The following is a 27,700-nucleotide window of genomic DNA, read 5'->3' as shown; positions in this document are numbered from 1 at the left end:
GAAATGCCCTAATATGCTGAGAAGTTCTCTTTTTGTGCAGGAACGTTTCGTCTTTAAATTGCTAATGAGAGAAAATATACGCTCTATTTTTTCTGGTGGAATACGTGCTTCCATTTTGACAGAGTCCAGTATAATTCCCAAGTATTCCATATCGATACATGGACCTTTTGTTTTCTTCTCCGAAATAGGAATTCCTAATTTGCTAAACACCATTGTTAGTAAAGCCATACTTCTGAATCCTTCTTCGCCTGTGGAATCCAAAGTCAAGAAGTCATCTAACAAATGTAGCACCTGTTTGATTTTGTAGTTATTGGTTAAAATCCAACAAACGGCCTGCGAGAGCATATCAAATATTTTCGGGCTACTTCTGCACCCAAATACTAATCGTTTGTAAAAGTAATATTTGTTTTTCCATTTTATGCCATAAAAAGGTTGAACACAATTTGACAAGGGTAACAACTTGAATGCATCCACAATGTCAGTCTTGCACATCAATGAATTAACACCTAATGATTTCAAAATGCTTATGGCATCGTCAATGCAGACATACTACAGTGAGTAATCTTCCTTATCGATTAGACTATTGATACTAACTTCGGATGTGGAGTCATGCGGTGATGAGAGGTATACTATCAATCTGTATTTCTTAGAATATTTTCCTTCAGCAACACCAATAGGGCTTATACGATAGATTTCGAAAGGTGGCTCCTCATATGGTCCATCTACATAACCTTTGTCAATTTCATACTTGAGTAAAGTGTCTACTACTCCTGGTTTCTTCCTAGCTGAACTTAAATTCTTGCATTCAAATGATGTAGTTGGCAGCTGAGAAATTCCGGTATCAAATCCGTTCTCCAAACCATTAATAAAAGTATCTACAAAGTTTCTGTCTGGATGATGTTGTAATTCTGGCTTAAATGCTTTGATGTTGATTGGAGTTAATATATTTTGATTTCCAGAAATTGTCTCTAAGGAAGAACTAACTAGTCATTTTTTCTCACTTTGGTTGCTCCCTTTTTGTTTTGACATTGATTTACATTGCGTAGAGGTATGCTTCCCCATCTTACATGCTGAACATATATGTACAGTGCGGACTCGTTATTACGGTGACGGTTTTATAAGATAGAACGCTTATTACGTTGTAAATTCAAGGCACAAAACCATTTCTTAACAAATCTATACAAAATAGAACCATTTATTACGATGTCCTAAAATGCCGGGACTCGGTATTACGATGTAAAAATTCTGTCCAAAATTTTTTTTCACTCCGTGTTTATTCAGTGTTGATCGACGGTAGATACTTAAGGAGACGCTAAATAAACATTGAAACACCTGTGCTCTGACAGAGTGTTAACTTGCAGGGCCGTTAGGTGATTAGTGATGCTTGACTGCACACACCTTGACTGTTCTAGCGAGGTCAGCAGAACTGGAGACATCGTGTCAAAGCCATTGTTAAACAATTAAATTTAAACTGTTTATTTATAAACGTAGTCTCTAGTTTATCTATGTCTGTAAAGTTTATTTTATCTTTTATACTTTGGTTAATAAATAAAATTAATTTATTGAATAAAAGGTTACATTTAATCTTGTGCATGTATGTTAAACACATATTGTGTAATTTCGTTTGCAATTAAATTGCGGTAATGGACAGCTTGGGTATCAAACATAATTTTGGCCAAATTTGAACTTCACTTGCGTTTTAACAGCTTTGATTGTGGCTTGGACTACCTCACAGGTGTCAGCAGAAATACAAATCGATAATTGCTGAACTGCTTATTGAACTCTGTTCAGTAATTTAAAAACTCAAATTTATTTTGGCATATAGCTTGTACGTTGTCAAATTCCATCCTTAAATATGCCAGTCACACTCTTTCATCAGTTGTTCACTGCTGCTCTAAGCTCATTGAACACCCAAAAGCTCACTAAAAATTGTTGTTGATATGTAGTAAACGACTATAAATTGAATACGAAGACGGCTTGTTGAATTTTTTAGGAACGCATTATCTACAGTCAGAAACGAAAGTAAAAGTAAGGAAATGGCGGTAGATAAATGAAGATCCGATAGATCGCCGAAGGTTTTATAAGAAATATACGTATTTCTTTTAAAATGAAAGAAATAGAAGAAATATCAGCATGAAGATATCTATTCAAGATAAGTTGTTAATAAATTATATATGTATTTGCGTTTTGATTAGGAATTAGAACAGAAGAAGGGAACAAAAGGGCAAAAATACACCTTCCACAAAAATAACAAACTTTCAAAATGATGTTTTAATGGATTTTATTGGGAACTTTTATTACGTTGCCCTCGGTATTACAATATTTTCCCGTGACAAAATGAACATCGTAATAACGAGACCTCACTGTACTAAGTTACATGAGGGTCTATTGCACCCTGTGTCACTGTTGAAATTGTTACATATTTCTCTGCCCCTGTGAGTGATTCTGGGCCTTCCTTGAACATCCAATTGGTTTTGCTGTCCTCTGTTCCTGTTCAGACCTGAAGGGGAATTATTAGAAGCTGTATGGAACTTGGCTCTTGGACAGAAATGTGAAGTATGGTTAGCACTGTTGCAATTGTCACATCTTATAACAGTCTGGCCAGCAAAAATGGTGGTAAACAGTTTTGTATCTCTAATCGACCAGTCAACTCTGATGTTTCGTTGTTGTAGTAGGCTCTTGCTGAAAAAGCCTTGTGATAATCATAGAAGGCTGAACCACGTGTCATGGATGCCATCTCAACGATATCCCGTTCATATGCATCCAGTTCTATCCTTCTCTCAGGATATACTTCACAGATAACGTTCTTGTATTTTGAGAATGCCAATATAAACTCACTTATAGTTAAATTTCTCTGTAATCTGGCATCAGAATTTTGTTTCAGTAATGTATAGCGACCTTCTGTATCTTGGATTTTATGTTCCTCATTTTCGCGAGGCAAAAGTAACGCAGCCAAATTGACATCTTTACCTTGGAAGATGTTATTCCTAAGGTGTGTGGACACGGTCTCAACATACGGAACAGAATCCGATGGAACACGAGAGCATGGTATACTGGTTCTGTCTGTTTCCAATAATTGTGCATTATGGCTTGGGATTTGCTGTTGTAAATTGCTAACAACATTTGTCAACGACACAAGCAATTGCTGGATATTGTCTATTGCATGACTCAGTGCCTCTACTTTCGTTTCACTTGTTGACTTCCGCCCAGCCTCGTTTTCGCGGACTCTATCTGAAGATGCCAGAAGTTCATTTATTCCATCGCCATTTTGGCTCTCGCTTAGGTCGATGCTTCCTTCGTCTGAAATTAGTCTGTTAAGATCTTGTTGATCGTTTTGGACGTTATCCCAATATATTTGCACTAATTGAGATTTCCTTAACGAAGTTGGCACCACGATATTAGCATCTTTCAGTTTCTGAATTAACTCGGCTGTTGACCAATTTTCGGGAACATTCACGTCCCATCTCGAGACGCTCTCTCTACGAGTACGCACATTCCTTCCTATATTATTACTTGTTTTCTTTTTCTTCCGGTCATGTTTATTGTAGACAGTTTCACTTATAGGCCTATAGGCCTAAGGCTAAAGTTCAAGTCACTCGGCTGTAACATGTAAACAAACAAATGCATGTGTGTCCTAGCTATAGTCACATATTGTTTAGAATTCACCACTTAAAATAGACCACATATAACAAATATGTAACATAAATCCAAGTTATAGTTATGAGTTCGATATAAATTCCTAAGGAATCTGAAGAAATTCTTTGAGATGTAAACACAACAGTTGCAGATCTAGACAAGAAGCTATGAATTTGATTGGCTTAGAGAATCACGTGATAACAAGCATGTTGAAATATGATCTGGTCTACATGATTTTATATAAACAATATTTAAAAAATTAAATAACATTTTATGATTGAATGCTGCATGTTCTATCACATGATAAAAGTGGGCCATGAGTTTTGATTCAATTGGATTTAGGATTTTGTTATATGCAGTAAGGGGGTATAAGATTAAAAAAAAAATGGCCTAAAAATGATTTAAAACTATATCCATCTTTCCATTTATGAATTTCAAAAATCAGCAATTTTTTTATTCATTTATTTGCCGAAATTATATTAAAAAAATAATAATAAGCATCAGGGATTAAAAGTAACCCTGACGATCATGTCATGTACATTTGCCGACTAAATATTTATGTACAGTATATACTCATCTATAAGTCGGTTGCATTTTTTAAGCTTATATTCGAGGGATTGACCCTCTAAAATCCAATCATTTTATGAGTCAGACACAGAGTTTTGGACCAAAGTTTAACTCCCAAAAAACCGACTTATAGGCGAGTATATACAGTAAGTATTGGGATTTTTTTTTAATATACATTTTTGATGTATTGATATAAAACTATCAAGACTACAATTAGCAGTTAATATAATAAACATCAGAGAAAAAAATCGTTAAATAATTTAAATACGCTTTATCGTAAAAAGTTACCCTATTTTAAGAGAATACAATACTGTATGACTTATTATATTACTTATTTACAACCGATAATTAGTTCGTTCAATTATGTAAATTGCGCTTCATTTTTTTTCTTTATTTCAGTTAAAAAAAACAAACTAAATGAAGCTTTACATTATTTATTTATTTTTTTTTGGTAATATACAAATCGTGCGAATGACAATTATACATATATTTTGTGCAAACGACATAATAAGAAGAAAAAATATTTGCATGTCCTTAATATACCAATGTTAAATATACTGCCATACATTTCCAATGATTTTAACACATGCTTTTTTTGCATTGGATATACTGTAAACAGACTTTGAATATATTTTGTAAACATTTAAGTATAATCATGAACAATGACAGACTTTAGCCCAGAACTACCCCTAACCAGAAAAATGTTAATTATCCTTCTCATCCCCCCCAAGATTTAGCCATGCATGGATCGAGAATTTGTTTTCCCAGAAGGGTGGGGGGGGGGGGGGGTTCCACATCAACTCAAATAAATGAAGAAATCTTTTGACATTTAAAAATACAAAATGCGCAAACCAAACAAAACAAGAGGCCCAAGCGCCTTAACGGTCACCTGAGTATAATACAACAATTTAGAGGATCCACAGAGTATAAAATGAACAGAAAGGTGAAGATATGTTGCCCAAAAGCAAGAAAAATAGGGTGATCAGGATCAACAAAATAATTAGTGTAGTATTCATTAACAGTTCATAAATTAGATTCTAATCTGTTCCCCATTTATCACTATCCCCAGACAGTATATGAGCAAACTATCAGTGCTTCTGTACTATTTTAATTCCTTGTTGAAATCTCTTACATTGGATTCTCTTTGTCTTTGATGAACAATTAAAAAGGCAAGTTACTTTTGTCTCATTTTTATTTATCTATTACTTACAAGTATACCTAATCATTAAAACTAAGAAAGAACTTTTTGTATTATACAATAAAAATTCTTGCATAATTCTCTTATTCTATAAACCTTTCAAGTACATTATTTACTGTGATTAATTATCAAAAGGAAATGGCAAAGGGGAATAACTCAGTAGAATACAAATTAATAGAACCCTGGCCAGGACCAGAACACTTGACCAAATGGTCCAGATGTTCAAAAATCTGGTGAAAATACCCTTCCTTATTAAAACTTTTACTCTTTTTGCCTCTGATATGCCCAGGTGCAGAGAAGATTTTAAAGAAATAAGGCATTTTTATTGCAGATTCACTATATTATTAATAGAGCCCCCCCCCCCCCCTCCAGCGAGAAACACCAGATCCTCTCATCCTGGGACCAGAAGTTTGCTCATCATAAGTAATCACTTTGTTTATCTGCTTAACACTAAGAGTAGACAGGATTATTTAATAGAATTAATGCATTTTCACTATATTATCAAGAGCCCCACCCTTACACCAGCACATCTGACCCAGGGGTCATGCAATTCACTACTCTGGAAGAAGCACTCTTGCTCATTATAACTGTACACTTAGCTTCTTTGCTTTTTAACCAGGAGCAGAAAAGAATATTTTCAAAGAAATTTTGTTTTTTCAGTATATAAACAAGAGAGCCCCCCCCCTTTTCACCAGAACCCTTGACCCTGGGGCAATGATATTCACAATTTTGGAAGAAGCAGCCTTGCTTATCATAACAATGTACTTAATTTGTTTAAATAATACCCAGGGGCAGAGAAGAAGATTTTCAAAGAAATAATTCACCTTCACTATAGGATCTATATAGCCCCACCCTAACACCAGAACTCCTGATCCTTGGGCCATGAATTTCACAATTTTGGAAGAGGCATCCTTGCTTATCATAACTATGTATTTAATTTGGTTAAATAATACCCAGGAGTAGAGAAGAAGATTTTCAAAGAAATAATGCACTTTCACTATATGATCTATATAGTTCCACCCTAGCACCAGAACCCTTGACCCTGGGGCTATGAATTTCACAATTTTGGTAGAGTCACTCTTGCTTATCATAACTATGTATTTGATTTGGTTAAATAATACCCAGGAGTAGAGAAGATTTCCAAAGAAATAATGCACTTTCACTATATGATCTATATAGCCCCGCCCTAGCACCAGAACCCCTGACCCTGGGGCTATGAATTTCACAATTTTGGTAGTGTCACTCTTGCTTATCATAACTATGAATTTAACTGGTTTAAATAATACCCAGGGGCAGAGAAGAAGATTTTCAAAGAAATAATTCACCTTCACTACATGATCTATATAGCCCCATCCTAGCATCAGAACCCCTGACCCTGGGGCTATGAATTTCACAATTTTGGTAGAGTCACTCTTGCTTATCATAACTATGTATTTAATTTGTTTCAATAATACCCAGGAGTAGAGAAGAAGATTTTCAAAGAAATAATGCACTTTCACTATATGATCTATATAGCCCCGCCCTAGCACCAGAACCCCTGACCCTGGGGCCATGAATTTCACAATTTTGGTAGAGGGCTCAATGCTTATTACAATCATACCAACAGTTTGACTGCTTGATGTCCAGGAGTAAAGAAGAAGATTTTTAAAGAAAGCACTAATTTTGATTGTTTTAGCCCCACCCCTCAGGCCCAGGGGGGCAGGGACCATGAAATTCACAATTTTTGTACCCCTTCACCCATTGGTGCTATATGCCAAAATTGGTTGAAATTGGATCAGTGGTTCAAGAGAAGAAGCTGAAAATGTTCAAAAGTTTACGACCGACTGACGACGGACGACGACGGACGAAAACAGATAGCAATAGGTCACCTGAGTGACTCAGGTGACCTAAAAATGCTCAAACCTGAAGTTCAAATCTGAGAAACTTATGTCAAAAAAAAGGGGGGAATGCAAACAACTTTAATTTACTTCAGATAAATGGCTCCTCTTAACATATATAAGAGGGGTCTGTTGTGTGACCTGGAGGGAGTGTTTCTAAGGTCATTTTTCCATTACTCTGCATGAAAATTCATTTAACATCGATAAACCAAGACCAATATTTTGCTTTCGTGTCATTTAATTTCCACATTTTTTTTTAATTTTGTATATCTCTAAATTGTGTTCGTGTTCTCGGCAAGGAAGATATAGCTTTTTTTATTAGGATTGATTGATTGATTGATTACAATTGCTTAACTCTGAGTCAGAATTTTAAATGCATATTGCCAACTCACCCGATTTCGTCGGGTTACACCCGATTTTTCGACCCTTAACCCAATTATTTTTTATGACACAGCGGGTCATGCTTTTCTCCCAATTTTTGCCTAACAACCCGAAAATCTCCCGATTTCCGGATTTGGTTTGTAAATTAGTTTGCACTTTTAACTTCCAGTTACAACCCAAACTTGGATCTATGTAAACAATGCCGATGGCTATGTACAGTGGGCAGTATACCGGTAAATTATCAGTGCAGGTGTAAACAATTAATTGGGATTTGTTTTGACAAATCAGTTTTACATATGTAAGTCATTATAAAATGGCTTCTGCTAGAACGAGATCGTTATCAGGGCCAGTGGTAGTAAGAATAATCTAACTGTATCTCAGGACAAGCCCTCACCTCATACCGGGTCCATAGGACAATATCATTTTAATGATAGAACTTTCTATCTAGGCCAGTGGGAACAAAAGAAAAATGAAACATTTATGTACTTATGAAGAATTTTGGAAAACGGCTTTCATTAGATAAAATAAAGTGATGAAAGATAGTGTGGAGCTGTTTGTACATTTAATACACATTGCACTTGTAAATAAGGTCTGGAGATGTAAAATAACTTCAAAACCAAGATTGGAATGCTGTCAAATTTATCACAAAATTCCCATGTGCAATGCAGATTCTGAAAAGGCTTTCATTATTTAGAAAAAAAATGCTCATTTAATTCAGGTCAATATCGAGTAATGAAACCTTCAATGTCCTATATATATATGTAAATTTATTAAATCAATGAATTATATAATATTCAAATTTGGCCATTGTGAGTTAAAGCTTTTTTAAAGTAAAATTATAATTCTCAATACACAAATGCATATATATATATATATATATATATATATATATATATATATATATATATAATTTAATTATGGTAAATATGTCGTGAATGTCATCACGCAGTATGACCAGATTTTTTAACTTTCCAAATCTGGTCATAACCAGATTTTCACATGTTGGAGGTTGGCAAGTGTGTAAATGAGATTTGCAAAACTACGAAAAGTGATTATTATTTCTGTGGAAGGTTTTAAATAATATTGTCAAAGCCTTCTAGGAGAACATTCAAGGACAAAACAAATTTTATGAAAAATAACAGGAAAAAACGAAATTTTAAAAATATGACTTTGTGTCTGTTGCCATGCCAACAGTGACAAATTTGAAAATTTCAAAGGGCTTTAGCACAACTACATGTGGTGATCATCATTTCAATAAAGTTTCAGTAAGTTTGTCCATGCCATTTTCGAGAAACTTGCAGGACAGAATCACTAGCAATTTAACACCAAATTGTTCATGACTGACATCAACTTTTCTTCAATTAATCGTAATTTATGTCCGACCTTTTTTCAATTTTTTGGCCTAAATTTTTTTGACAGGATCGAGGCAAGGAACACTTCTTTAAAGTTTCAAAAAGATTTGATTGAAAGCAGCGGAGAAAGATCAAATTAAAAAGATACCACATTTTATCAGTTTCCATGGCAACAGGGTCATGTGACATAAACTTTTCTTCAATCAATCGTAATTTCCGTCCAACCTTTATTCAATTTTTTGGCCTAAATTTATTTGACAGGCGGCAAGTAACACTTCTTTAAAGTTTCAAAAAGATTTGATTGAAAGCAGCAGAGAAAGATAAAATTAAAAAGATACCACTTTTTATCAGTTTCCATGGCAACAGTGGCCATCTTGAACATTTTGAAGGAACATTACACATCTTTAATTAGTGATCATTATGACAGTGGAGTTTCATCAAGATTGACAGAGCCATCTTTGTGCGGACAGGGTTATTGGTCAAACAATAGCAATATGTCTCCCCGACTTCATCCGGGGTGACATAATAATAAGAAACAGAGTAAAAACAATATGTTCCCCAACCACATTTGGGGAACATAATTAAAAACACAGTAAAAGCAATATGTTCCCAAACTTGGAATGGGGAACATAATTACACTACCTGAGGATGCTTCCATGTAAATATCACTGATCATGGGATTGCTATTCTTGAGAAAAAGATATTTTAAAAAATTATATATATACCCACTGGGGTCTCACCATAGCCCCTGAAGACATGATTTGAAAAGGTTGAATCTAGATTTTTAAAAGATGCCATTAAATTTTCACTAATTCTGTATTACCTCTCTTTGAAAGAGTACATGGCTCTTCCTTTGAACAAATTTGAATACCCTTTACCAAAGGATACTTTTTGACAGGTTTGGTTGAAATTGGCGCAGTGGTTCTGGAGAAGAAGATAAAAATGTGAAAAGTTCAAAATGACAGATGACACACAACAGATGACAGATGCTGCTGAACACCCTTCCATCAAAAACTTGAGCCTTTGGCTCACATGAGCTATAAACAGTAATCTAAGTGACTCATGTAACCTTTTAGTAGGAAATCTCTAGATCCACAGTCAAGATAATTATCAGATTGCTTACCTTGATCAATTTCTATTTCATTTTTGACATCAAACATGAGTACTAAAGGCAGGCATCCCTGAAATAAGTTAAGAAATAAAATAAATCAAACATTTAGCAAACCTACTGTATCTCACTTTTAATATGTGGGAATTTTATTTTCACATAATTATGCAAGACAGTCTGCTGGCAAAAATTTCATTCTCACATATAATTTTCCTTCTAAGTGTGAAAGGACATCAAAAGAATTGAACTTTCCCTGAGTGTAAGTGCCCTTGTTTTCAAACAGTATGGTTTGTGCCTGTATTACATATTATGAAGGTGTATTTTTATTTGATGAAACTGTAGCTCTACTGGTTTATACTTATAAATAATAAAGGAAGTAAAAAGTAGCATTTGGACTTGAAACTTTGCAACAGCAATAAATAAAATAATGATCCTTGGTTAAATCTCTTTTTGTGGCAAGATTTAAAAATTGTAGGAGCAGCAGCTTTTTTTAATGTATTTCACAGAAATTGTTTTAGTAAACATGGCAACACCGTTCATCAAAATCAAAAAGCTATATGTAGAATTATGTGGCTTAGTGTAATCTACTTCCCAAGTTGTATTAAAATTGGACTAAAACTGTAGGATGATGAGTAGTATTTTTTTTTTAAAAATTTTCACAGAAATTTCTTCTTTTAGAAATCATGGCAACACCATTTACCAAAATCAAAAACTAATAAAACAAGAAGTCTGTGAGCCAAAACTCACTAGTATTACCCCCACACTGATGTGAATATACTAGGGATGGCAATTTGTAACCGGTTAACCGATTACTCGGTCAGAACGATGGTAATCGGTTAGAAAATCTGTAATCGGTTAGTTGGAAAAAAATAAAATATAAGTAAATTTGAATGCAATTTTCCTAAAATTTATTTCTAACTAGAACTGTCCAAAAGGGACAAATACCCCCTGCTGGGTTTTTCAGAGGTGCCAAATCACTAATATTCTATGGATCAAAGAGGTGTTCACAATTTTCTTATTAACATTTAGAGTGAAAAAATAATTGCTCATTATATTTTTTTTAAGAATGAAACTAAGGAACAACCTAATAAAACATCAATACCAATACATTGTAATTACATTGTTTTTAATACGTTGAAAATATAAATTGCAACTATCTGTCATCTTTTTGAGACATGACATTCTGCAAATTGATTTTTTGAAGAAAAAGAATCAATTAATTACAAAATCAAATTAATCTTGATAACTTTATATCAAATTCATTTTAAAAATGAAAGGCTGGTCATCCTTTAACTATGTACTATGACAGACAATAAATTACAATGAAGAGAATTAAAGAACAGAGATCTTTAAATTCCCAGGAGATATAGATAACACATGCTTGATCAGAGATGCCCTAACAGCTTCCCACACTGAACTCATTAATTAATCTTTAACTGGATGCATGTCCACTCATTACTCCCAAGGGACAAATGGATTTACACTATCTGCTGTGTAATGTAAAAATTGTTTTTAATACTTGGTGATTTTTTTTGTTTTTGTTTTAATGAATAGTTTTAAGCTGTAGTTCACATTTTTGTACAGATGTTCTAGATTCTGTGTCTCAAACCTTAGAAAAAAACCCAAAATGACTAAATCAATAAAAATGAAAAAAAAAAACCTGTAAAATGCAGAAAAATTATCAAATAATGTTGAAAATACCAGGTGCACATCTTCATATGGTAAATAATGAGTGTACAAATTTTCATACAATTCTATGAAATAGTCTTTGAGAAAAGGTCAGGACAAAACCACATAATAAAAATGAAAAAAAAAACACCTGTAAAATGCAGAAAAATTATTCAATCATGATGAAAATACCAGGTGCAAACCTTCATATGGTGAATAATAAGTGTACAAATTTTCAGACAGATCTATGCAATAGTTTCCGAGAAACGCTCTGGACAAAATCTTGTCTACAGACAGACGGACAGACAGACGCACATGGTGATTCCAATATACCCCCCTAAACTTCGTTTGCGGGGGGTATAAAAAAGAAACCCCTGCATAAAAGTTGATAATTTAGTGTTTTCACATATCTGTTTAAGCTGATTTTGAGGTAATGATGGCTTTACAGTTTGAGATTGCGGAGTAGTTGGTCAGTTTGTGAAGTTAATAAGGGTTTTTAAAAAAGCCACGTCATTACCCCCGGTTGTCCTGTAATTCTTTAATGATATTAAATCATCGTTGAGCACTTTGAATTGGTACTGTGTCTTTTGCCATTATCTATTAAATTATATCATTAGACAAACATTGTAAATCAGGTAAAAGTTCAGCCATAGTTTTGATTATTGTAACAATGCAAAATGAACCTGTGTGACATATGCTCTGAAAAATTATCAATGTCCAATTTCTCAGACATGTTTCATGGTTTTCTTATTTTTTCTTGATTATTGAAATTGAAATAAAATATATTTACAAGTAGTTTCCTGGTCTAGATAAATAGAATTTTTTAACTTCTAACTTTTTTTCAATCTTCTTGTGTATATGAATAAGAAAATATCTGTTTTGATACAATTAACCGGTTAATCGGTCGGAACGTCTTGCGGTTAACCGATTAGCAATTCTGTATTCGATTGCCATCCCTAGAATATACACTTTTCTTTGAATATACCCAAAGAAGTTGATTCAGTTCATGTAACATGACGCCCTCAAATTTACCCCAAAAATAAATTATACTTTTGAAAAATATTTAGTTTAAGAAAAATATGTTAAATATATGAATTATTTAAATTTTTCAATGGTTTTTAAAAATTTTGCCTCAATGTGCTACTTCTCATGTGATAAACTTCGATGGAATCAGAATTTCCGGAAAAAAACTACAAATTTTCTCATACAATTCAGTATTTTACCAGAAGCGCATTAATTTACCAACTTGTTACTTTGCCAAAGAATAAAACTATGTATGAGCGACTTCCATGCCAAAAATCACGATGGTAAAATTCTACGCACTATCTTAATTTTATACAAATACAAGTTCAAATATGGGAGTTGCTTCCCTTTTGTTGTCAACAAAATCAAATATGATGTCACCACAGTGACATGCAGACAAGATACATTTATCAACGATCCTCCGAAATGTAGAGAGAGATCCAGAACTGTCACTGTCATTTAGGTAAGCTTAAATCCCTAGAATTGCAGTATTATGAAAACAGACTACATTTGTAACCCCCTCCTCTTGATGCGGAGACGCTTTATAGTGATAATGACATATTACGAAGTCGTGTCCTGCACAAACCATGCAAGAAGATTATGAATTCATTAATTAATTAGCGCCTTTTCGACACTTCCAAAGATCTAGTACTTACCTTTCCATAAATTTTTTTTAATGCAATGACGATTTTAAAAGTTATGATACACTGTCTTGTATACCATCATATCAGTCATTCTACAAAAACATGACCAATTAAGATTTTTTTATGTCGCTTACAAATTTACCGTTGTAACATATCTTAATAAATATAAATTTAAAGATCGATTTCAACTCAAAGACTTAACATACACACATGGTTTTGTAAATATTTACCAATATACAGTACAGGCAACGCGGATCCCATATTAGACCGCGTCCCCTCGGCAGTGTGTTAATCCTTTCCGCATTACACCGTCACGGGTTTTGATTGCAGTACTCCCTGCGACCGTTTTTTCACCGCGGCAGGGCCAGCTACCGTTCTTCCTCAGCTTAGAGTTGTTACCTGTAAAGTGTTTGCGATTTTTCATCGTGACGAAAAAGGGGGGGGGAATTTATTGAAGATCATGGCCTACATTATATCGTGAATATCATTAAATGAATTTTTTATTTAATTCTTAGTAATATCAAATTGTATAATAATTATTTATTTCCTATGTTTTTAATCAATAGCCACTCAAAATTAATTATTTCTCATATTTAAGAAAAGCATTTATAGCTAGTACATATGGTAAAATTCGATGAAATATCATCAGCTCATTTACCGTAAATAATTAATTAAAATCAATAATTCCAACATAAATTATCTTGAAATCGCTAAATAATTCACCTTATAACAGTAGCATTATATTCTTAATGCATTTCAATGCAGCGTCCACGATTAGCCCGTGCAGTTACGTTCTCAGTTACATGAAGCTAATACGTTTGGTTTTCTGCGAGATTCGTTCATATTCGGTCATTGGTTTCTTAAAAATAAAATATGCCTTTGTATATATATATAATTATCTGATTTAATTATTAGAATGAAAAACGATGATAGATAGAGATGGTAACAGTATTAAACACGTGTACATTTAGGAATATGTTGCACCTTTAACTGCTAATATTATGTGTTAAACATGTAAGACTGTATAGAAGGAATATCAACATGACCTTTTTTCATCATTGTTGTTAATAAAATCATTACACCCTATATATATTTGGGATAATTTCATAGCTAGTTTTTCCATTTTCTTTCTTTTTGAAAATAATATGATCATGCTCATTTACACGCATCGTCAAATCGGAAAGACCCTCTTTACCAGCTGACTTTGGGCCCTAAAATAATTTGAACGTACAAAACAAAAAAAAATTATTATATTCAGAGACAAAATGTGTTAGAGCGATAGGCTACGAGTTTTCAGGTGTCTGTGTACCGGTAACTGGCCATTACCCCAACGAGATACCTGCAAAACCTTCAGATTGCGTAATATTACATCGTGAAGCAATATTGGCGATCTAATAGATAAATAGTGAAATAGTAAAAATAGTGTCTGTGGCTGTTACTGTTTCCGTGTTTTTCAGAAACTCGATCGTAGAATTGGACAATCAAAGTCCACAACTGGTCAGTAAATTGATAAATTGGATACAGTATAATATTATCTGTTCACAGAAATGATTATTTTAATTTGAAACTGAAAAAAACAAGAGGCCCAAGGGCCTTAACGGTCACCTGAGTATAATACAACAATTTAAAGGATCCATAGAGTATAAAATGAACTGAAAGGTGAAGCTTTGTTGCCCAAAAGCAAGAAAAATAGGGTGATCAGGATCAACAATATTATTAGTCTAGTATTCATTAACAGTTTATAAATTAGGTTCTAATCTGTTCCCCATTTATCACTCTCACCAGACAGTATGTAAACAAACTATCAGTGCTTCTGTACTCCTTTAATTCCTTGTTGAAATCTCTTACATTGGCCTCTCTTGGTCTTTGATGAACATTTAATAAGACAAGTTATTTTTGTCTCATTTTTATTTATCTATTATTTACAAGTCTACCTGATCATTAAAACTATGAAAGTACTTTTTGTATTATACAATAAAAATTCTTGCATAATTCTCTTATTCTATTAACCTTTCAAGTACATTATTTACAGTGATTAATTATCACAAGTAAATGGCAAAAGAGAATAACTCCTCTCAGTAGAATACAAATTAATAGAGCCCTGGCCTGGACCAGAACACTTGACCAAATGGTCCTGATGTTCAAAAATCTGGTAAAAATACCCTTCCTGATTAAAACTTTACTCTTTTTGCCTCTGATATGCCCAGGTGCAGAGAAGATTTTTAAAGCATTAATGCATTTTCACTCTATAATAAATAGAGCCCCGCCCTAACATCAGAACCTCTGATCCAGGGATCATGAAATTCACAATTTTGGAAGAGGCATCCTTGCTTATCATACCTATGCATTTGTTTAAATAATACCCAGGAGTAGAGAAGAAGATTTTCAAAGAAATAATGCACTTTCACTATATGATCTATATAGCCCCGCCCTAGCACCAGAACCCCTGACCCTGGGACTATGAATTTCACAATTTTTGTACAGTCACTCTTGCTTATCATAACTATGTATTGAATTTGATTCAATAATACCCAGCAGTAGAGAAGAAGATTTTCAAAGAAATAATGCACTTTCACTATATGATCTATATAGCCCCGCCCTAGCACCAGAACCCATGACCCTAGGGCCATGAATTTCACAATTTTGTTAGAGTCACCTTTGCTTATCATAACTATGTATTCAATTTGTTTCAATAATACCCAGGAGTAGAAAAGAAGATTTTCAAAGAAATAATGCACTTTCACTATATGATCTATATAGCCCCATCCTAGCACCAGAACCCCTGACCCTGGAGCCATGAATTTCACAATTTTGGTAGAGGGCTCAATGCTTATTACAATCATGCCAACAGTTTGACTGCTTGATGTCCAGGAGTAAAGAAGAAGATTTTTAAAGATTGCATTAATTTTGATGGTTTTGGCCCCACCCCCTCAGGCCCCAGGGGGGCAGGGGCCACGAATTTCACAATTTTTGTTCCCCTTCACCCATAGATGCTATATGCCAAAATTGGTTGAAATTGGTTTGCTGGTTCCAGAGAAGAAGCTGAAAATGTTCAAAAGTTTACAACCGACGAACGACGACGGACGAAAAGAGATAGCAATAGATCACCTGAGTGACTCAGGTGACCTAAAAATTCCAGAAGCAACTCATTTCATTGAAATTTTATCATGAATATTTTGACTGTTTTAATCGATGGACTCAATAAATCAATGAACTGATTGAAGGAAAAACGATGCACGTGCCGTAACATTCTGTATGGTTTTTTCTTTCTTTTTTTTTTAAATTGTACTTACATAACATATGCACATGTAACATATTTAAACATAAACATAAATAACAAGCCCTTTGGCATTTACAGAAAATAGTAATGAAACATATTAATTTGATTTATTTTATTTTATTTAAACTCTATTAATTTGTTTTAAAAGTATGATTGATCTTTTTCCTTTAATACACTCATGGAAAAAAAATGGCAAGTATGTATTGACTCGCGTTAATTTAATGGTTGTAATTTCATTTGAAAATGAAGAAATAATAAAACATTGAAGGGGCCGGTGTGTTGTATGGCTAGACAACGCCTTGCACATTCCAAGGTACTCTAGGACAGGTGTGAAAACCCCAGGGCATGCCGTTTCCTGTTCTTGGTCTGCTAATCCACAGGAAATGATCGCGACTAATACTTAATACACAAAGAAACAGAATATATTCAAGTAAACTTAGTGTTTTATTTTTTTCTTTTCTTTGCACATTGAGAATAAGAAGTTTAAGTGTTATACCCCCCCCCCCCCTCCCCCGGTTAATTGTTTTGTGGAGTTCATCACCATGCACACCATAACTTCTGTAATTGGAGAAATAATTAAATTAATACAATAAAACAAAACATTTTTTACCAAAGAAGTAAATATTGAGGAAAAGAAAAATTATGTTATATTTTATCGATATCTTGTATAAAGTTCACGTGCCCTCACCATCGAATATTATAGCTTTTCGGTCATTCGACAATTTCAGAGAAATGCTTGCGGATTTATATTTGAAATTAATTAAATGAATTATACTGTTCTAAATTTGGTAAAAATACAAAAAACATAAACAGTATATAGATGTATTTTTTTACCTCATAGGAATGCTGAAAACTGCTAATCGGAACTCGCACTGACTATTGTTTAGCACGTGTATGTAACAGTATAATTGCAGTTCACATATAATTTGAAGAGAGGTTTTAAAAATTTAGAACTTATATTTCCCGACTTTAAAATTTGTCATGTTAAACTCTCAAATGACACGGCTTATAAATAGTTTTCTTGATAGTATTTAAAACAAAAGATTCGCTTTAGTATTGACATATAATTTCAAAAAAAATATTTTAAAAAAAAAAAGTTTAAAATATCTTCTGCAGCTTTACAAATTCTTTTTTTTGAGTATGTTCATTATTTTCACCTCACTGTTACAAAATAAAAGAAAATACTTTCATAATACATACACTGCGGATCTTGATTTTATTTTTTAAATTCCTGTTCGGGGAGGTAACTCCCGTTTGTTTGCTAGCGCTCTCGAGCGCTAGCAACTACGTTAGTCTATATTTCTGAAATACGCATGCTCGACTTCACGGTCGGGGATTCTGGGAAAACTACTGTAGATACAATATAGACTGTACGATTACAATTTCGTTTTGTCATACAAAATTAGAAATGATCCGAATTTACACTGGCCTTTTCTGTCTGATATGCACGATATACATTTCGTAGGTTAGAGACAGTCAATACCAGTCTAGATCAGGATTCTGAATTTTTTTTTAAAATTTATTGTCTAACCTACACATAAAAGAACAAGAAAAAAATTGGCCATATAATGCCAAGATTCTAGACATCTAGCTTTCCTTACAGTTTTACCACCTTAGTGGATAATTCCGGCAAGCTCGGAAAAAACAACAACAACAACAACAACAACAACAACAAAAATCTTTTTCAGAGTATGTCTGAAAGACATGTCAATTTAGCGTTTATCATCTGAAAATACATATGATCTGAAGTTTCGTGTTTTGTTGTCTAATCTGCACGTAAATGAACAAAAAGTAACAGTAACTCGGGTTTTATAAAACCAAGACTGTTATTTCTAAAGTTGTAATGAATGCAAGCTTTTCTAATCTACCTTCATGGATCTTTCCGGCAAGCTCGGAAAACCGCGGCAACCTCGGATATGTTTTCCGAGCTTGCCGGAAAGGCCCGAAGGTGCTCACTGGTTCGTTCTACTCACCTCGAAATTGAAATTACTGTAAAATACAGAATGCTTAAAGCACAGTTAGGAGTTATGCCATTGCCGACGTGAAGCAAACTCTTAGATTCACCATTCTGAATTGTGCCCCCCCCCCCCCCCAACTCAACCCCTAGTGCACCAATCTGCTTTCCTATTATAATTAATCGATTCAGCAAATTTAACAAATGGTTCAGATATCTTCTTCTGTATTTTATTATGCTACAGCGCTAGCTCACCAATCTTTTTAAAAGATAAGCTTGTTACGATACTAATTTATCGATGATTTAACCGCGGCGGGGACATGTAGGTGATGAATTTCCCGCGGAGGGAACGCGGTTTACCTGTCTCACCTGGGCAAATCCCGCGTTGTGTTTATACCGCGACGGGGCGCGGGGAATACGGGATCTGCATTGCCTGTACTGTATATGCAGTTAAAGTTTTTATATGAACATAATGTAATGTTGAAAAACGTATTCAACTGCAAATCTTAATGTCACTTCATTTATTTACAAATTTCAAGATGAAATTTTCAGCCGTAAAATCGTTCCGAATAGATTGCAATGAATTTTTTAAAAAGTTTTAAACCTATATAAAAAGAAATTAAACCACTTCTCGCAAAGAAATGCATGGATCTCCTTTCATGCAAAATCATATAATGTCACTTAAAATCAATCCATTTAGTAACATTACTTCCGTAACAATTTTGTTTTAAATTTCACGCACAGAATGCAGATTTTAAAAAGAACTGAAACTTATCTGAAAGTGACCATGGAACCTAATATCATCGATTCTAGTTGCGAGTCAGCTATTTTAGACAATTACATTTTTGACATAACAAAATGAATTAGACAAAAACAGTTGATTCTCTTCAAAATTTAACTTCCGTAACGGTAATTCAGGAGAGTTTTTGCATTAAAGGTATAAAACTTTTTATTATTTTGGGAGCGAAATGGTTCAAACTTTTGTTTAATATCCTAAACCAAACTTTGATTTTAACTATTGAAGAGAATTTTAACTTTTGTTGCTGGGAATTAACTTCCGTAACAATATTTTCCTGATATTTTATTTAATTTCGGATTCATACAAGACTTCATCAATCATACTTTAATGTTCTTTACTGAACATCAGAAACGAAAAATTGGTCAAATTCAGCTTTATTTACAAAATAATAAGGCTTGATCAAGCATTGACTTCCGTAACATTACCTTAAAATAAATGGTATATTGAAATTGTTGTAAAAAGTTAACGATACCAGATTTGTGGACAATTCTTTGTATTCAAGTTCACTGATATGTCCTTTAAAGAATTATGATGTTCATTTTGCTATTTAAAACAATTATTTTTTTTCATGTTTTTATACCCTGAATTGGTTCATTTATTGTAGAATGACTGATATGTTGTGATGAAGTGCATTATGTTTTTGAGATTGTTCATTGATCATACACATGAATATTGTTTGAAAACGGAGTGATAGCGGAAGTCATAAGATATGGTTACATGTATATAGTTACATGACAATATCTAAATCAATCAAAGGCTGAATATTATCCAGCATTACAAGTATCCAAAGGGCAGATCCAGTGTGTGTTGTTGGGGGAGGGGTGGGGGCTCATGGCATAGATTCTGGAGAAATTAATAGTTTTTGTACTTGTTAAAAGAGAGGGATGAAATTTTTATATATGAACATTTTTATCAATAATTTGAGTATAAAGGCTGTTATTTCCTATCTACCTTGTAATACGAGATTTGATTGGATAACAAGCCGGGTGTAAATTTCTGTATACCCGACTTCAGGCAGTTGAGAAGAGAACGTGACGTCACAATGCATTATCTCTCTCTACACGCAAGCAAAAGGGAGAGGATAAAAAACTGAAATAAATACATAGAGTAGATAAACAAAATAATTATCAAAATTTCAAACTTCTATTAGTATTATTACAAATACTTTTTTCTTTCTTTTGATCACTCGACTCTTACAAACATCATCTGCGGCTGACTATATGACTTGCACGAGCCTCACGGTTTACATGAAATGCAGTATGTACACATAGGCACTCCCCAGCTTAATTGTTTTAAAAAATAGGAAATTCATTATCCAGGTCCAATCAAGGGTTACGGGGATTTACCCCGGGTTGAATTCCATACGCCCTTCGTGCTCATGGTGTATGGAATAAAATCCGGGGTAAATCCCCGTACACCCTTGATTGGACCTGGATAACTAATATTACACGAGGCCTACATTATAATAAAAATTTCTTTCATTTTAACAGACACTTAACGTAGGACTGGTAGCCAATAAATCACTTGAAATAACACAAGTAGATAATTTGTCTTTTAAAAAAAATAATGTAAAAAAACTAGGGATGGAAATTGAATACAGAATTGTCGATCGGTTAACCGCAAGACGTTCCGATCGATTAACCAGTTAGTCGTAACAAAACATACAGTTCCGGACATGCGGACATGATTTTTTTTAAAATTAATTCTATTCATACCCCCCCCCCCCAATCCCAACCCCACCCCTTGCAATAAATTCATATATAAATAAAAAACGGTATTAGTAATATTCTGTTTATGCTTGATCTGTATACTTTACGCATTTTAATTCAATTTCGAAAGGAAAACCATAAAACATATATGAGATACATGTATCAAGGACACTGATAACTTTCTGACGACCCCGGGGCCCAGACATTACACAAGGTCAGTCTGCATTGTCACCATAATTAGAAACAAAGTTTACACTATAACTTAATTTACAATGTTTGCATAAAAATATAATTCGGCAGATAACTGCAAAATGTATACACAATGCAACCAGTTCACAATACTCAACAGTGATTTAATTATTATCATTAAAGAAATGTAGGACAGGCTGGGTAACGACATGCTGTTTAAACAGCAATTAACACTTCACAATTTGACCAATTACCCCAACACCTTAGTCTGAAGGGTCTTAATAAATTATATCTAAATGCACGTACATGTGAAAACGTTATAACTTATCAACATTCATAGCTTTTTTAAATTGAATATTGAATTTTAAGATAATTTACACATAAATTTTCATTTTTTTCCGACTAACCGATTACAGATTTCCTAACAGATTACCATCGTTCCGACTAATTAATCGGTTAAAGACCCAATTTTTTTACCGTACGGTTACCTGGGGAGGGGGAGTGGTCTTGTAGTACTGGTGTTATTTACCTGGAGAGTCCCAATATTCAAGATGTCAAAAAACCCTATACACGCTTCATTACACAGGTAGTCCAGCGTTGGTAATCAGGGTCAACATTACGCGTTTTGTGCATAATTTTGAGTGAAAATATTTAAAATAAATTATGTACTGAAATATAAAATTTGTAGACTTAGCGCTTTTGTTGACATATTTTGAAAAAGAAAAAAATTTAAACGACGTATCTTTTTAAAAAATCGTAAAATAAAAATAAAAAAAAAAAAAAAACGGGTGAAAACTACAAAGCAATCATATCAATATTTTAATCGCCAATAGAAGAAAATATTATAAGATATTAAGTGTGAATATTTAAAAAAAAAAAGGTTCCACTTATTGTGTGGACATTTACAACGATCGGAATATTATTTACTTTTCTGACGAACAATGGTGTCCAAATATTCGCCATTTCCGAGGGTCCGTGTTCTTATGCCCTGTTTACAGATTTTCGTAATTCATGGCGTTAGATATAAGATATTTTGTTTATATTAGTATAAATATCTTTTTTTATTTAATCCATTGCATTTTGTTATAATTTTCAATGGTGGGGGAGGGGGTCGATTGTTTCCAATTACGGCGAATTGAGTTTCTGTGTACCCAAGTGCAAGGTCGACGAGGGCATTACGTACATGCAAATTCCTAAAATCAAGGCACAGGTTGAATAAGGGGCTTGGAAGAATTATCTGTGCTGCTACAGAAACTTCTTCTCTCTTCGGATCTCAGTTATGTTAAGGAAGAGAGGGTTTGAATAGCCGCTAATTTTTCTTCGAAAAGTTCTACGGTTATCTTGGACGTCATATCGCTAACAAGTACACAACAGTAGTGGAGATTAAAAAAAAACACAAAGTCACTGATTAATTATCTACTCTCAATAATTTTTTAAAAATAAAATTATCAACCAATATATATAACAGCGACATAATTTTTTTTTTAACCAGAGTGTATACAAAGCGACCTTTCACGCGGTACATGAAAGCGTTTGACCAGGTAATTGTTTTCAAAACATGCAAACTCAGATCATCAGGTAGCCCTCGTATAGCTGGCCCGTCAATCAAATCAGAAGCTATTGTTTTTTTAATGATTGACAGGCGGTATACTATTGATCTTGAATTAGGTAGATTTTGGGGGCGTTAACATAAAATTGGGTGTTTAACCGGTTACAAATTGCCATCCCTAATCAAAGGCCTGAAGGCCTGAGAGGCGCATCACATTGAAGATAGAAAACTCCAAAAAAAAAAAAATTCTCAGAAAAATTCAACTTACATGTTGAGGGAAAATCAGGAATAAAAATAAAAATATCTTTTCTTTGAGGTTAAAAAATGTTTTGAGTCTTGGCATTTTTAGCCAGTCGGTCGGAAGAGGTCAAACAAACATTTTTTTTTTTAAAGATAGTCTGATATATCATTTATAATTGATATTTAAATCAATTTATAATCACATGCATGCATGCAATTATAAATTTAAATATCAATGAATTATAATTGATGTTTTTAATAGCGATTCTCTGTAACCACTTAAACTTCTCCACGCATGGTCACCGATTTTGATGAAACTTTGCCCATTATTACAACTTGACACCAGAAACATATATCAAATAAAATTTCGTTGCTATGTGTCTTGGTCGCCATGACAACAGCCAGAAAAGTTGAAAAAATTGAGATTTTCAGCTACTTTGAATATTTATTAAGCCTTAACAAAGACTAAGAAAAACAAACAAACCATTCTTACAAAAACATGACACCTTGTTGCCACTTATGCTATAAAGAAACTATTTAGAATTTATCTCTAAGTAAGTGGTAACCATGGGTACATTTGGAATACATTTTAAAAGCTGAAAAATGCTTAAAAACGCTCAATATTCACTTATGATAGGTGTTACATGATCAAACTCAATCAACAACCTAAGAAAAAACAATAAAAATATTTGACCTTAAGTAATTAGGTATTGGCAATAACTTTCATGGTTGCCATGGTAACATAGTGTTACCATGCAAAATCTGTTGCTAAGATTGGGTTACTGCTATTATCTTGAGGAAAAACAATAAAATTCATGACTGGCACATATACATCCTTAGGACCTTGCAACACCCACAACATAAGAAAATTGGTATTTATTGTTACTTTGCAGTGTAACCATGGAAACAACGTACCAGTTGTTTAAAGTGATATTGTTTTGCTGCCTTAGGAATTTACTAACCTTTTAACCAAGAAACATATTATTTGACTCACCTTGAATAGTACTTATCTGGTAGAACTAAAATTGAATATCATTTATTGATAAAGTTTGTTCAAAAATAGAATACTGTTGCTATGGTAACCAAGAAGGGAAAATGTTCGATTTTGTTAATTTTATATCAATATTAAACCCTATGTGCCAGCTTTTTGCATCCAGTTAGAGATTGGGTGGCAGTCAAAATTGAAAGTCAGGTTAGTTGTTCATAATTACCAATCATAAAAGTTTTGGGAATCTACATATAAAGGTACGTATCCAAGGAAACAGAATATTTTTGAGATTTTTATGCATATTTTTTCGGCTTATTTCCATAGCAACGCGCTATTTAAAGAATTGAATTTGCATTTTTTGAAATGTGAGAATTAGGGTCACATGAACATCTTTAAAAATTGATTATTAGTTATATAGAAATATGCTTTTTAAAAAGATAAGATTAGATTTAATCACTAAGAGAGTAAATTTAAAATCCCTTCTTGGTATTAAAAGCATGGCAACCATTGCCAACCTATAAGAAATATCATATTTCTTCCATGGTATATGTTACAAGGACCTTTTGTCTATTATTTGCTTGTATTTCAACCTATAATTTTTTTTTAATTCTTAAGTGTATGATGTTTTAAAATTAAATGAGCAAAATTATTACTTTTGAATACTTTGTTTCCATAGTAACGTATGTAATAGTTGATTTACCAAACATGTTTATCATGCATTTAAGACATCAGGCCTTCAACTTTCAGAAACAATCATTACCACTTATTTGCTTTGCTGCAAACGTTAACTGTGGGACTCTGAACATGTTGAAAAATGCCATTTTTCAAAATTTAGGACATGTTGCCATGGTTACCATGTCATGTAGCAACCAATTTCTGCCTGATTTGAGTTTACAGTATCAAAGACTTTTATCATAGAGAGTTTGGAGAAATTCTGAGACTATGCGTGCCACAGCTTCTATATAAAAGTTCAAGTCGTTACAGAGAATGGCTCTTAATTATTTTTTTTTTTATTCTTTCATTATTATCATATTAGGAAGATGAAATAATGAATGAGAATTGAGAAAAGAATGATTATTGAATAATTCTATATAATATCATATCTGAATTTTTTTTAGTTTCTTTCATTACATGCACTTTTTTAATATCAATACTTTGTCTTAGACTAGTTTTCTCAATCAAAATGGCATAATAAGTAAACCATAGTGGGATACATGAAATGTTCATATAGATAATACGGGACTAAAAAAACAAAAAACAATCGGGCGTGGTATACCGTATACTATGAAACCCGTCAATGGCGGCCGATTTCCTCTGATATTTTCAATAAAATTGGCTCTATAAAACCTTGGCGGTAAGAATTTAACTCAAAACGTCTATGTTTATAAGGTATTGGTAATCCTATAAATTGAAATCCACAGTCACTGCAGTTTTTTTATCAGTCATTTAATCATATTCAACCGACATTTCACCAAAAACCGATCATTTCACCATTTCATGTCACCCTCGTGGAATTTTTTTCGCCGCTAGTTAGTTGCAAACATTTATTCAGTTGGACATCTTACTATTCGTTTCATCGAGTGAAAAAATAATAATATCCCTTCTATTTCTATAAAAAAAACAACTATCTTGTTCCTATTGTTAGTGATGTTTTAAAAAATAAAATTATTGTACATGTATATTTTTCTCAGATATTCATACAAGCAATGTCGCCTTACAAGGCCTAATAATTTATAGTACGAGCTGTTGTGATGCGCACGTTTGTTTGTTGTCGTTTTCTCTCTTTTTTGGGGGGTTTGTTTCTTTTTTGTTTTCTTTCTTGCTTTCAACGTATAAACAACATATACCTAGGTATATGTGATAGTCTATGTTATTTGATATTTAAAAAAGACAATGAATATCACCAACTTGTCAATATACATTTGCACTATTTTCAATAGCGTATTTAGAATCAATATTGTGGAGTCCTTTGTCGCCACAGTAATTGAAAGAAAGAAGTGGGGGTCGACAGCAATGAGGCTACATCGCTGATAGCGATGCGCATCAAAAAAACATCTATAAATCCACAAACTTGCACATCATTTTTTATCAAAGCTGTAAAATCTGGCAGAAAATAAGCTTATTAAAGGTGGATCCACTACCACCACCCTCCCATCCCCCGCTTCGTGGAAAATTTGGGGGGAGGGGGGCTTTTGTAAATATCTCAATTTAGTCCACATAGTACCTGGGCTGTTTTAAAAAAAATCTTGCAGAAAAAGTCAGAACCCCCCACCCCCTTTATGAAATAGGATTTATGAATTTAGATGGTCACCCCACCCCCCTTCTTTTTACTTGTCAGAAAAAAAATATCCCCCCCCCCCCTTCTGAATTTTCTAGATCCACCACTGCTTATAGTCCCATTCAGACAGAAATTTTTACGGAGTTTATGTTTATATTTCACAGCTTTAATATAAAATGATTGTCAGCATTTGCTTGCATTTTGCTTGTATTTTGAATACCAATGCATAGAACATTTTATTAAAACTTTTGATGAGTTGTGTTTTCATTTTCACGTTTTCATTTTTTTTTTATTCAGAGCGAGATGGGTTCCCCCTGTGGCACATATCAAGTCAATGTGGGGCAACACTTGGGGAAAGAATGTTATATGGTTTTTAAAGAAGACCACAATGAGCCTTGATCAGAGTTATGATCAGAAGTAGACATATCTCCTCAAAGTTTTATCTTCTTTGGATGCAAGTGATCGGCTGGTATATATAATGTTTATTTAAGTATCAGTAATATTATTTGACAGTCATAATCAGTTTTTATTTTCATGCTTAAAGTTCACACGAAGTTCACGTGCTTGACCTGTCAATCAAAATCATTCGACACTGTGCAGGTGTGAAAGTCTCGTCACACCAAAGGCAAAGTGTTAGTATTTCCAAGAAGTTTTAAAATTTTTTCTTATCATTTCTAGATCTGATTCCAACATTTCTAAAAAAAAAAAAATAATAATAATAATAATAAATGAATAGAATACATCGGGAATAAACACTTGGAATGATTTAACCGCTGGAATTTGAAGCATACTCCCTGCCAATTTAAAATATCACCGCCGGCAGTTGTATATTTTGAACTACTTTTGTTTAATGACTTTGTTTAGATGCATGTTTGTTTCGAGACTGAAATTTTTGTGCTACAAAACACATTAACTTCTTTTTAAATGTTAATTTAAATATACTGTAAATACTAAGTAACCAATTTAGGTAAGAGTGCAACGATAAACCATTTCATGGTATATCGCAGTATATTTTTCCACGGTTCAATTCACGATACGCTAAACTGCTGCCACGGTTCGGTTCAATTGGTCCAGAATTATCCGAATCGTCCGTTTTGTTTCCTTGTTTACAATTTCAAAATGGCTTCCACGGTAAACAAGGTCGACGATTACACCTTAACGGCAGTTAAACTCATCCCCAGCATCTTACAAACCTCAGATTTAACGGGGTGAAGGATGTTATCTCTTTCCAAATGTGGTTAAAAGTTACAGATGTTAAGA

The 27,700-nt window shown here is 33.4% G+C and overlaps 1 protein-coding gene across 1 annotated transcript in view; it reads right to left on the bottom strand.

The window, feature by feature from the left end:
• The window catches only part of LOC133191008 (protein bicaudal C homolog 1-like), a 524,664-nt gene that overhangs the window by 222,605 nt on the left and 274,359 nt on the right, over window positions 1-27,700 (bottom strand). Inside the window, exon 9 of the mRNA XM_061326674.1 lies at window positions 10,135-10,192. Within this exon, the coding sequence (XP_061182658.1) occupies window positions 10,135-10,192 (58 nt within the window). The remainder of the gene's footprint in view (window positions 1-10,134; window positions 10,193-27,700) is intronic.

This window comes from Saccostrea echinata, unplaced genomic scaffold (genome assembly GCF_033153115.1).
Source record: "Saccostrea echinata isolate AGI-Se365-2 ecotype Australia unplaced genomic scaffold, CSIRO_AGI_Sech_v1 ptg000022l, whole genome shotgun sequence".
Lineage (NCBI taxonomy): Eukaryota > Metazoa > Mollusca > Bivalvia > Ostreida > Ostreidae > Saccostrea > Saccostrea echinata.
This window is presented reverse-complemented; position numbering and strand designations above follow the sequence as displayed.